The sequence below is a fragment of the Trachurus japonicus genome, chromosome 5 (genome assembly GCF_045865225.1).
Source record: "Trachurus japonicus isolate A0001 chromosome 5, Traja_1.0".
In the NCBI taxonomy this organism is placed as follows: Eukaryota; Metazoa; Chordata; class Actinopteri; order Carangiformes; family Carangidae; genus Trachurus; species Trachurus japonicus.
The window spans coordinates 23,857,030-23,869,795 of record NC_140911.1 but is presented as its reverse complement, the minus strand read 5'-3'; the positions used below and the strand labels follow the sequence as shown (position 1 = coordinate 23,869,795).

Genomic DNA, 12,766 nt, shown 5'->3' with positions numbered 1-12,766 from the left:
TCTTCTAAGAAAAAGAAGCCAAACTGAAATAAGGAAAGACTTATACACACATAAGTTCAACTGAGAACTTCCAGAGTGACAATAAGTTGCAAAAAGTTGACCTGAAAGAGGAAGGACATGAAATAAAAGATGTTTCACTTCTATAACTTTCAGTCCTCGGGTCACATGATCTATATCACATTTTCTATGTGATACAAATCAAACACAGCAGATATCATGCACCCTCATAGAGGGGCAGATATGTCAACAATAAAATAAACTCTGTGTCACCCCTGATGGGTCAGTACAGAGCAAAGCTCAAGATGTTTTCTTTTTATGTCGTCTTGAATGTATTTCGGGGTTTTCACTTTGGATTTGATAGAGACCATGAGAGAGTGACAGAAAGTTGGAGGGCCATGAATCGGGTCTGACCCAACGTCTGCCACAGTAAGGACAGAGTCTGAGTGGTATACATGCTCCACCGGGTGAGCCACATGGGCACCCCCTTCAAGACATGAGGCTCTCCGTTTTTTTGCTTTTCCACTAATACCTGGTAAACTGCTAACACAGCAAAAGTAGCTTAGAAAATTTCCCAAATATCAGACATTTACTTCCCCATCCCACATGTGAGATACTCATACCGTCAGGTCAGTCCGTTTCAAACATATTTGCTGTTCACATAAGCAGGTTTTCTATGTGGATCTAGGAGGATCTTGGTCTGTGTATGTGCTTAGAGATATCTTAGTGTATGTCCGTGTTGTCAAATCACCATAGACGTGTTATTCAAGGCTCCACTGAGACCTTTCAAGTTAAAATCAGGTTCATCACTTTTCAACTTGCTTCGCCTTAACTCTTGAAATACAGGAAAGGACACATCTGTTATTATTTGCAGAGTTTGTGTTGTCAAGTTAGCGATGATGATGATTTCTATTTTTGTAGTTGCTAGTGTTTTCTTAAGCTGCAGTGTGTTGACCTCCCAGCCCAGGGCCACCATATATTTCACATATATATTAAAAATTTGAAAAATGCCCGTGCACAGCGAACAGTCAAGGTGCTGGTAGTGTGGCATACAAGTACAATCAATAGAAAGAAAACCATACAGTCTTAGTGTGTGGTATGTTGCCACATTTTGTGGTTTTCTTTCTATTGGTTGTATTTTAATTCACATGGTCATGATTGACTCTAAAAGCTGTTAGAGTACAATGAAATCATCTCACCAAACAAACCCAGACTCAATAATAAACTTTAATTCTGTTCGTTTACATGCATTAATATGAAGGACACAGATCAGATGAAGGTGTTACCTGTGAGTTCACAGGCACTGTTTCAAAAATATCACTGCTACAGAAATACAGTCAGCTTGAGGGACATGATCTGCAGTCAGAGGATTTTTAGAGGCTGACGTCACAGTGCAGGTTTCCAGCTGAATTTCACTATGAATCTGCGAAGAGCAGGAAGCCGTTGAAGATGATCAGTTTGTCTCGACTGTCATTCAACTCAGTATTTGTCTGCTGGTCTCTGAAGGACTCGAGCCAAACCCTCTGTCCAGCAGTCAGCTGTAGAACCACGCCCCCTGACAGCACCTGGAAAACAACACAGCCATTCACGTTGTGTCTTCATGACGAAACTCCATTGGAATAGCTCTCTGGTCCAGTGCATCTTAAAAATGCACATGCAAATTAAATTAAATTAAATTGCCATACTCTCTCAGGAAACATTTACTGGTGTATGGTCAAGGTGGATTGACTATGTCAGGCATTGAAGACAAGACTTCACATACTGTACGTGCACAGTTTGAAAAATACCATTCCCCAGACTGTGTTGTTTTGTGTTGTACATGGTTAAATTTGATGCGAGAAATTCAATTGATATAATACATGGTAAAAACAGGCATGGTACAAAGTATTTGTAATTATATTCTGTAAAATCTCTCGTTATCAGTTAAAGCAAAATCAAAAAAGGCTCATTTCCAACCAAATGTACGGTAAATGTAAATGTAAATTATAAATTTGACCATAATTGTTTGTTCATCATTATAAAGTGTAAAGCCAGGTTAGAATTACAGTGATAGGAAGTGAGGGTGGGCTGAGAGAGAAACCATATCCAGTATAATGATTAATGAAACTCACGTGGTCAACGCTCTTGTTGTAATCACAGAATCCCAACTTACTGGTCAGAGCATCACTGGCTATACGCAGACACATGCTGACCTGAAACACAGAGCTCAGCTTTAATGCTCACATCCCAATGTCTAAAACCTGCACAATCTTTACAACAAACAAATGATGATGTGGTCAGGATCTCTTCTCATATAAACACATGCAGCCACAGAACAGAGAGCAGTAAGTTACCTTGGCCACGGAGTGGAAGGTGAAGTAATAAACACCAGGTGTTTTACAGGTGAAGTAACCTGTGGCTGTGCTGAAGACATCAGCAGGTATGTTAACCACAGCGGTGTTGAAGGTTACTTTCTGATAAATACACACAGATAACAGTCAGAGATTAATTATAGGCTGATAGAACCTGGAAAATAAACAAGGAAACAAGTAAATGTGCTGTTGTGTATTAATCTCTTCTTCCATTTGAATGTATATGTTAATGAACAGTGAACAGTTTTGAAGGAACCACTTTGTTGGGAAATGCTGATCTTGAGGTCTGTAGTATCTGAAAACCTGACCAGATAAAGCTGAAACTATCTGTGTGGTAGTGGTGTCACCAGGGAACACAGGGGTCCTCAGCCAATTGGAGGGAAAATGAAAAAAATGGAATTCAAAGAAATCAAATGAAATTATCATGTGCATTATTATAATGCATCATACATTGAAGTTGTATTGTCCATGTTCATCTTTCTGTTGCCTGCCACCAAAATATCATACATCAAAGCAGTGTTGGCCTGTTGGTCTGTACCTGTCACCTAACTGCTCTGCCTGTTGCAAACACTGTGAATTCAGTGCTACAAAAATGGATGATTTTGATGAAGAAAAGACCCATCCCTTCATCCCTCATCTATACTTTCCTTATCCATGCAGGGTCATGGGTCTGGGGACCCTGAACAGGTTGCTAGTGTATATCTGTTTTGTTACCAAAAACAGATGAACAACACACTCACAATCAACACTATGGTAATTTAGAGTTGCCTAACCCTAAGAAAAGACCGAACTCTTGCAAATTACCATTATCACATTAATAAAGACAAGGGAGTTAATAAGGGGTTTGTCAGAGGGGTTCCCAGCTACAATACTGTTCAGGGGGCGTCAGCCTAGAAATCTCTGATTGATACAAATCCTGCAAGTTTTAGATCAGAGAGATGCAACAGACGAGACCGAACCTGCTCAACGCGAGGATAGCTGTGGTCAGTCCTCTTCACTGAGAAGGCTGAACGGCCCTGGTCAGGTGACTGTTGTCCTGTGAGCAGAGAGCGCACGCGCGCACACACACACACACACACACATTTAAAAATGATATATAAAAGTTTCATTTCCATGCAAAAAAAAAAAACCTTTATAGTTGGAAACACAACTCTAAAATAAAGAAAAATAACTGATGAGTCGTGTTCACATTTTGACCGAAGTCTCTTATAGAGTGGGGGTTTATAAATGAATTTAAAGAGGATGTTTCCCCCTTTTGAAAAAAGAGGTTTATTTACTATAAACATTATTGTTGTTTGTTATCTTCCCTGTCAGCTGTTGTTGTTGTTGTTTTTATCTTATATGAGCTAAAAGTATTAGTTATTAGGGTTAGAAGACGAGCCATTACCTCTGCCAATGTTCCTCCCATCAGGACCAGGGGGACCAGGTCGTCCCGCTAACCCCGCTGCTCCCAGGTCTCCACGGTAACCTTTAGGACCAATGGGCCCTTGCAAGCCCCGACTTCCCATCTCCCCCTTCAGCATCTGCAAGACGTCCATATCCACGGGGCCGTAGTCCGCCACAGCTGGAGAAAAAAATGATTGATGAGGGATATTGGGTATCTAATGATGGTAGTGTTGATGATATCAGGGAGCGGGAGACCAGGAGGACACGCCCCCTCGCTCCTTAAGCGCTGTTTTACCTGGCTGTCCTTTCTCTCCCTTCAATCCAGGTGTCCCATCTCTGCCCGGGGACCCCTTCACTCCTGCACTCCCGTCTCTCCCACTGCATTGTGGGTCACATTGCCCCGTCATCATTAGCAAGGCCACGCCGACCAGAACCACCAGCCCATAATAACCTCCCATGATATCCCCAAGTTTACTGTTGATGGTTGGAGAAGAAGAAGGTGATGATGATGATGATGATGATGATGATGATGATGATGATGATGATGATGATGATGGCGTTGAGCAGGGTGAGTATGAATATGAGGAGGGGGAGGAGGAGGAGAAGAAGAGGAAGAAGAACAAAGACAAGAAGATAACGACATGACGATGATGAGACAAGAGAAGAAACTGAGGTATTTGTTCTTTACTCTGAGGTCACCTCCTTCAGAAACTAGTTTACAATTAATATCTAATTCAGATTTCTTTTTCTATCCAAGTATTTGTTTTTTTGTGATCAATTTTTTATTTTGTTTTATTTCATTACTATCCAAGTATTTGTTGATTCAGTGATTATACAAACAACATTAATCTGAACTAACAAAAACAACAAACTACAAACAAACCAAACAAACTAACAACATTTCTGGTTGCATTTTGTTTTGAGGATTTATGCTACAGGAAATTGCAAGCAGTTCAATAAACACATAAAAAATAAGAAAACAAAATGCAAAGCAATAATGAATTAAAAATCGTGGAAGCAATTGTTCCATGAGGGATTGTCGTGTTAACAGCGGTTGCTCAGACTCAGGTCTCTCCAAGTGATTTTGTTTAGAAATGAACTGAATAAATGTTGATTTATTAGTTCAAATGTAAATGTGTAAATTATTTGTAACTACTACACCCCACACATTATTAACAAATAAATTAAATAAAATTTGTGTTAAAAGACACAGAGTTGACAGCTTTTTTAATTACAACAGGACAGAGGCTAAAATCTAAAGTCTACTTTAACATGATCATTGTAGGGCTTCATTTTAAAACAGTGAAATTGGTTTGTAGATATTTTCTTTGTTAAAAACAACTTGCAGAGGTTTGAATCTTGCTGCAGAGATGATCTATCACAGTGAACCTTTACTCTGAGTATAATATTAAAAGTCCAGCGGCGACTATACAGATACAATAATTTTTTCTATCATCTGTATTTCAGCACATTTACTCACAAAGTTGAGCGCAGGGTTGGAGTGGTGACACCACGGAGGCTTCCTCTTCTGGTGAACAGATCAACACTGGAAAAAGATTCACTGACTTATTTACACACACATGCGCACACGCACACACACAACCAGCGAGGAAATGAAACTTGTGATCCGACAAAATTTGACTGATGTATCTCTTAAAGTTTGAACTGGTCTCAGATCTGGGACCAGTTTCTTAAAGATGTCCTCAGACTGGTTAAGTTAAATGGAATAAACAAATAAAATTGACTTGTTTTTCATTTAAAAAGTGTACTAACCTGTTTTCTTACTAATGTTTCCATGGGAACAATCTCCCAAAAAAGCAGTCACAAAAACATCGAAAACATGGCTCAGTTTAGCACAAAAAGTATTTGGTTTGGGTTGGAAAAGGATCATAATTTGTCTCCAAACTGACTTTTGCACTCTTTTTACGAGCTCACCTCACTTCTCCAGCTGTAACCTATTTACTGCGGCCACTAGATGTCGCCTGAAAACAAAACGTAACTATGGGTCACAGTTACCTGCTGAACAAACGACCTGTGGGGACGTTTTTTTTGACTGGAGAACAGTGTCTGCATACAGAGGCACAGCACCGCATTAAGTAGCATGGCTATGTGACATGAATGCTGTATTTTTCATCCCACTGTTGAATTCTTGAAGGTATCGCGCTTTGGATGAATTTTAAACTAAAGACATTAGTGTAAAGAGAAGGTAAAGATGGAATAAAATAGATAACAAACAAAACCTCAAACTATGCACAAATTAAACAAACTAATACTTGAGGTATACACCTCACACAAATCATGTTGTGGTGCCATCAAGTGGCCATGTTGTAATGACAGCAGGCAGACAGTGAACAGTACATTGTAGGCCTGGTATGGTATGGAATCAAAAGATGCAGAAACCAATGAAGAAATGAATTATCTAAAGAAAAGAAAAATATTTAAGAGCTTAAAGGAAATAGGAAACTTTTAATAACTTTTTAGACCTTAGTTGTCTTTTTTTCTTTTTTGATGAATCAATGTTTTTAAAATCTTTTAAGACATATATGTCCTCTGTGTGTCTCTGATGTCAGGAACATGATTTTAAGTGTTGACCTATTAAAACAGGTACAAGTTTAGGATACTGTATCTTATCACCTCAGGCAAAATTTGTCTGTATATTTTTTTCAGCAGAATTATACAAAAAGTAAAGAACATGGATCATTTATTGTGAATAAAATTATTTCACTGACATTTCATGTTTGTTCTTTGACATTCTCTGTGCACATCATGTATTGTTGTTAATTTATTTTTGTACAGTATCTATGCAAATGTTTAAGGCACATATTAAGAACACAGAGGCAACAGCTTTGAGTGCCAGTCATTTTTATGATCTGAAACACAGACGACTTCATCATCCTCACAATCATCTCTAACTGATCCAATCCATGGTTACAGAGAGTTTGCCTTTTGAAATCTTTAGTGGGACTTCATTCAACGTGCCAATGCATGGGAACAGCTGCTCCGTGAAAGTGTGTGTGAAGGTGTGTATGTGTGTGTTAGTGTCAGGATCAAAGAATGACAGTTTCCCTCTGTTCCAGTCCAGATGAACTCTGATCCTCTGGAGCATCCTCTTCACTCGGATCATCCCAGCTGGATACCCTAACAGCCGTGCACTGTATCTACCACTGAAGAACTCGATTTGCCAGAACCCAGATTTTACTCGTCCCCTTTTCTGGAGAGAATCTGTCGCCATGCCAACAAACCAGGCTGTATTGTCTCCCACCTCAACGTCCCAGATGTGAAGTCCAGAGTTAAAGCCGTCTGAGCCGCGGACAGAGCGGTGATAGTCAATCCTCTCTGGATTATCGGGGAGCTTCTGTCTCTGTCCGTGACTCACACTGGTCAGGTCCTCAGACAGAATAAATTCTGGATGAGCAGAGTTTGGGTCCAGAACCACAGGACTGTAGGAGACCAGGTGCTTCATCTTGCTCCAGATGTTGAAGGCCAGGTTGCCCAGATGTTTGGCCACATCTATCAGAGCTCCTGAGCCCAGCTGTGGATCATCCAGCAGGGGGCGCTGCTGGACTCTTTCCACTGCAGCCTTGTAGTTGTTGAGGAACGAGACGTCTTCAGCTCTCAGCTCGTCCTCTGTGGCTCTGACTGTGTGAGACAGAGCTGCTATCTCTCTGCTCAGAGCCTCAGTCTTCTCCTTCATCACCCGACTCTTCTGCTGCTCTTCCTCCCTCAGAGCTTTGATCCTGGCCTCCTCTTCCTCCTCTAGAAACTGGTGGAGCTTCTTAAACTGCTCCTTAATCTGTCTCTCTGTGTGTTGGACCTGGACCTTGATGTGTTCTGCTGTTTCATCAAAGTTTCCTTTAACTTGTTCAAACAGCTTCAGTTTCTCTTGTAAAGGCTTCAGGAGTTTCTGAAGCTCCTTTTTGTGATCCTGTGCAAATTCGTGGATAGGTCTGAACCTGTGGTTGCTGTGAGTTTTTGAGTCTCTGCAGATGAGGCACACTGGTTGCTGATGGTCCAGACAGAAGAGTTTGAGCTTCTCAATGTGCAGACTGCAGAGAGACTCTGAAGCTCTCTGATGTCTCTCCAATAGGAAAGTCTCACACAGGTTCTTTAAAGCCAGGTTACGAGGTGGTTCACTCCTTGAAGATCTCCTCTTACAAACTGGGCATTCCTGTGTTGGATTCCCTCCCCACCAGCTCTGCAGGCAGTCTCGGCAGAAGCTGTGGCTGCATGACAGGACAACGGGATCTCTAAAAATGTCCTGGCAGACTGGACAGGAGAGATCCTCCTCTGATCGGAAAGCCATTTTCTCTTCCAGTGAGTCTGTAGGGAAAAAAAGAAAAGACAGAGCTCTAAACAGGAAGTCAGTCCACTCCCTCCGCTTCTAAGTTACTCTGAGCTGTTTTACTTCATTCTACAGGAGCAGGATGAAGCTGTTAAAAGTTGCTCCAAGAATTTAGCGTCATATCTTTCCTCTCGTGAAGGAAGCTGTAATTAGGTCTGGAATAGACTGTTATTGTCTGTCTCTGTGTCGTGAGGGAACAAGTCTATTTCCTGGTTAGTCTCAGGTGAGTTGGAGGCGGAGGCGGAGCCTTGTCTGGCAATCTTGTTCAAACTCTGAACAATTTTGTAATGAACAAGGCATGCATTTCCTTTCCCAGCACCAGCAATGTAGGTTTTTGTTCTACAAAAGCAGCAGTAAGACACTAACTCTTTGTTATGTTATCAACTAAGTAAATGTGAGGAAATTGAGTCCTTTTCAGGAAATTAAAGACACATGCAACAAAGCAAGCAAAGTTGATGTAGCTGATAATCTTATGAAAAGATTTCCAAAATGTCATCAACATTTTTTTTATTTGTTTATTTGTCTGAATACTAAACACAAATAATAATTGCAGCAATTTTCAGTTGTAACTCTAATTGATCTGCTGAATATCAACATGTTGATGTTGAATGAAAAAATACAAATTTATTGTTTAATTTTTCTCTTTTCTATTCACAAGTAATTTCCCTTTTCTTTCAGCTTTGATCTGTTATTGTATATAGCATTTATTTAAAAATGAATAAAGATTATATAAGAAAACTCAGTCGACAGCATTAAGCCCTCTTCGTTTCGGAGGGGTTTCTGTGTTGTTACCAAAGTTGAGACCAAACCTCAATCAGGCTAAATCAGTGAATACTGTACATACATAACATAAACATAAATAAAATATGACAGTCAAGTCACTTCAAATTTATTTTTTCACAGCTGTCTAAAAAGACAAGGAAGAAATCAATTAATCAATCAATCTTTGATACAGTCTACTTTAATGTGGCCATTGTGGGTATAAATATGAAAGGAGAAAAGAAGGAAGTGTCAAACCTTTCAGCACCACACTATAAGTCTATATTTGAAACTCAATTATGTAAAGATGCAGAGAGAAATGGGATTTCTTGAAATCATTTGTTATTGTTGATTTTCGCAACTGAAAAGATAATAACTATTCACACCGTGTCACCTTCACCGACAAAGCTGTGTCAATGTTTGAGACATTCACTGGTAGCATCTTTAGTTGGAGTGCATTTTTATTGCTGATGTATGGAAACAGCTTCTCAGTGAAAGTGTGTGTGAAGGTGTGTATGTGTGTGTTGGTATCAGGATCACAGAACAACAGTTTTCCTCTGTCGTAGTCCAGATTAACTCTGATCCTCCGGGGCTTCTTCCTCACTGAGATGACCATGTGGGGATCTGATGGCGACACTGCTGCATATTTACCATCACACAACCCCACTCGCCACAGACCAGTCTTTACGTTTCCTTTCCTCTGGACAGACTCTGCTGCCACACCCAGGGTCCAGTCTGTGTTGTCCCCGACCTCGGTGTCCCAGCTGTGACTTCCTGCAGTGAAGCCCTCAGAGCCCAGGACGATACAATGAGAGTCAAACCTCTCTGGGTTTTCAGGAAGCTGCTGTTTTTTTCCAAATCTCACACTGGTCAGATCCTCAGATAGGATGAGTTCTGGGTCGGAGGTGTTTGGGTCCAGAACCACAGGACTGTAGGAGACCAGGTGCTTCATCTTGTTCCAGATGTTGAAGGCCAGGTTGCCCAGATGTTTGGCCACATCTATCAGAGCTCCTGAGCCCAGCTGTGGATCATCCAGCAGGGGGCGCTGCTGGACTCTTTCCACTGCAGCCTTGTAGTTCTTCAGGAACGAGACGTCTTCAGCACTCATCTCCTTCTCTGTGGCTCTAATCAATTGTGACAGAGATTTTATCGGTTCACTCAGAGCCTCAGTCTTCTCCTTCATCACCCGACTCTTCTGCTGCTCTTCCTCCCTCAGAGCTTTGATCCTGGCCTCCTCTTCCTCCTCTAGAAACTGATGAAGCTTCTTAAACTGCTCCTTGATCTGTCTCTCTGTGTGTCGGGCCTTAACCTTGATGTGTCTTGCTGTTTGATCAAAGTTTCCTTTCACATCCTTAAAGAGATTCAGTTTTTCTTGTAAGGGCTCTAGGGATTTGAGCAGATTCTCCTTGAGATCCTGTGCAGCCTCATCAATTGGACTGAACCTGTGATCACTGTGTATTTTTGAGTCTCGACAGACGACGCACACCGGCTGCTGATGGTCCAGACAGAAGAGCTTCAGTTTTTCAGAGTGTAGACTGCAGACGGACTCAGATCCAGCTGAAGCCATTTTGTGTCTAAGTGAAACTAAAAACACACCTGGATGTTGGAACAAGAAGACACTCAGGTGTTTGTCCTTCACCTACATTCAATTTTATTTTTAAGTGAAAGTGTTCAGTTTTACCTTTTGTTCCTCTCTTGTTTTATTTTCTGTCTCTCAGTGTACGCGTCTTCTCTGGCAAACAGTGAAGAAACCAAACTGCATTTCCTGTTTGTCATGCTGACGTGACATACGAGGAGGAGCTTCATCAGACCATCTATGTGTTTAATTTTTAGAAGCCGAAACAGTAAATGTGGGGGAAAAAAAGTCAGACTGTTTTGAGATTGCTTAATTCTGTCAACATACCTTTCCCTGGAAGAGCGCTAAGAAGCATGGCAGGTTCAGTCTTGTTTGTGTCCCTGTTTAAATGGAAAAATGAGACCAAATGCTTTCCCACTGACATTCCCATCCTTTTGTTTGCCTCCCAGTCACTCAGAGAATGATCGAGAATGACGATGTAAAAAACAACAACAATATGACAATATGAAAGAGGTTACACACTGTGGTGAACAGAGTATTTTCTGCTGAATCTTTCCTGTATTTTTGGACTAATCATATTATGATTCACCAATACACTGTCCCAGTTTATGTGGTCTCTGATCTGATGCTGTTACCTTGAGCTTGATTCTAGCTCATTAGAACATATTCTCATTCATTTTTCCACCAATTATTTTACTCAACATTTCTTGGTAATGTCTCACAGGTTTCTGAAGTATTACTAAAGATGAAGGACAAAACAACAAAAATAAAGTTGTGTCAAGAAACAATCCTGTTTATCACAGGGAGATTTTTATTGATTTTTCTCATCAGTGTTGCTGAGGTGTCAATCACCTGTCCAAGCAGCCTAACAACCAATGAATCATAAATTGTTGGCGGTGACTCGAAAGAAAATACACAAAGTATATTTTGGCAGTTCAGCTTTCTCCTCTGTAGCTGTGACACACCTAGTATGTTTTTTTGACTTTGTGTGTATCTGATGTAGCCTATTTCTTGTTGAGGCAGGATAGTGGGAAAGTACAAATAAACATTACAGGAGACAATGGGATAGGGAGAGAAGAGAAAAAATAACAAAAGGAAAAAAGAACAAGAGTGTTTCAAATTTGTGCACTTAAAGGGGAATTGCCATTTTTTTTTACAATCTGGACTTTATTTCTAGCATAAAATACGATCACTTAGTCACCCAGATAACTTTGGTGTCATTACAAGTTGTTCCGACGAAATTAGATCCAACCGAGAACCGCGTATATCCGTATAATGCGAGAACACGGGGCACGCAATGCAGCCTCTAACACATTATCTGCTACGAAACTCATTCATTCTACCAATATTTTTTGTTATAATAAGCTAGTGCTATTCCCCTCTGAGTCCGGGGTTACCTGTTATTAACATCCGGGGTCTGTAGGTTGACCTACTGACCTCTGACCTGGATGATATAATCTCCGACCGCTGCCCGGCTCATTCTGATAATAATCATTCCACTTCGGCATTCGGGTCCATTTTTAGCGCAACTAGCCGGAGCTTTAGTGAGTCCAGGCTGCGGAGAGGAAGCCTGTGGAAGCTGAACTTCATCCAGCTGCTCATTTTGTTCTGACAAGTCGGAAACACGCAGAAGCAAACCATAGTATTAGCATTAGCAACAAGTCGTGCCGCATGACAGTCAGAGATGACACCATCCATGTCAGAGGTTAGTAGGTCAACCTACAAACCCCGGATGTTGATAACAGCTAACCCCGGACTCAGAGGGGAATAGTACTATAGTGTATCATAATAAAATATTGGTGAAATGAAGGAGTTTCACGGCGGATAATGTGTTATTTAGAGGCTGCATTCTGCTGCCCCGTAGACTCACATTATACGCGGCTCTCGGCTAGATCTAATTTCGTCTGAATGACTTGTAATGACACCAAAGTTATCTGGTTGAGTAAATGATCGTATTTTATTCTAGAAATAAGTATAAAATAGAAATAGAAATAGAAAATAATAATTAAACTTGCTGCAAAGAATCTAAAGGTGATGTTTGACAGCTGTTTTGACTCTTGTTGTCAAAGTAGATAAGCTTTGTTTTACTTTGTTAAGCCTGCCTCATCTAGAACTGGTCCAAGTTCAATTAATTATAGTAATTCTCTTTATTCTGGAGTCAGCCAGTCTTCCTTTTCCTGCCTTAATGACTGAGCTATTTTTTTCCTTTCCTGTGTCTCCTATTTATGTTTTATTTTATCTTTTGTGTTTGATGTTATCAACGTAAAGCACTTAAGTCACCGTTTTGGGTGTGGTAAGGTGCTTGATAAATAAACATTAGTTGGTTGATTGATTGATTGAGTGAGTGAGTGAGTG

At 40.6% G+C, this 12,766-nt stretch overlaps 3 protein-coding genes across 3 annotated transcripts; all 3 read right to left on the bottom strand.

Moving 5' to 3' along the window:
• Positions 1-1,206: 1,206 nt before the first annotated feature.
• c1qa (complement component 1, q subcomponent, A chain) lies at positions 1,207-5,282 on the bottom strand. The gene is made up of 7 exons (XM_085776848.1): positions 5,215-5,282; positions 4,030-4,208; positions 3,736-3,912; positions 3,308-3,384; positions 2,331-2,450; positions 2,109-2,189; positions 1,207-1,562 (listed from the first exon to the last, which is right to left on the bottom strand). The coding sequence occupies exons 2-7, from the start codon at positions 4,190-4,192 to the stop codon at positions 1,413-1,415; spliced, it is 768 nt and encodes a 255-aa protein (XP_085632974.1). The 5' UTR covers positions 4,193-4,208; positions 5,215-5,282; the 3' UTR covers positions 1,207-1,412.
• Positions 5,283-6,427: 1,145 nt separating this feature from the next.
• LOC146987608 (nuclear factor 7, ovary-like) lies at positions 6,428-8,295 on the bottom strand. Its single transcript, XM_085776845.1, has one exon. The coding sequence runs from the start codon at positions 8,035-8,037 to the stop codon at positions 6,643-6,645; it is 1,395 nt and encodes a 464-aa protein (XP_085632971.1). The 5' UTR covers positions 8,038-8,295; the 3' UTR covers positions 6,428-6,642.
• Positions 8,296-9,208: 913 nt separating this feature from the next.
• LOC146987607 (E3 ubiquitin-protein ligase TRIM39-like) lies at positions 9,209-10,445 on the bottom strand. Its single transcript, XM_085776830.1, has one exon. It carries the CDS (start codon positions 10,400-10,402, stop codon positions 9,212-9,214), a length of 1,191 nt encoding a protein of 396 aa, XP_085632956.1. The 5' UTR covers positions 10,403-10,445; the 3' UTR covers positions 9,209-9,211.
• Positions 10,446-12,766: the final 2,321 nt, after the last annotated feature.

Excerpts from the sequence above, each read along its gene's own strand:
- c1qa (XM_085776848.1), bottom strand. The coding sequence starts at position 4,192 with ATGGGAGGTTATTATGGGCTGGTGGTTCTGGTCGGCGTGGCCTTGCTA. Across the intron at positions 3,913-4,029 it reads GGGAGAGAAAGGACAGCCAG|CTGTGGCGGACTACGGCCCC; the intron begins GTAAAACAGCGC and ends TTTTTTCTCCAG. Across the intron at positions 2,451-3,307 it reads GCTATCCTCGCGTTGAGCAG|AAAGTAACCTTCAACACCGC; the intron begins GTTCGGTCTCGT and ends TGTATTTATCAG.
- LOC146987608 (XM_085776845.1), bottom strand. The coding sequence starts at position 8,037 with ATGGCTTTCCGATCAGAGGAGGATCTCTCCTGTCCAGTCTGCCAGGAC.
- LOC146987607 (XM_085776830.1), bottom strand. The coding sequence starts at position 10,402 with ATGGCTTCAGCTGGATCTGAGTCCGTCTGCAGTCTACACTCTGAAAAA.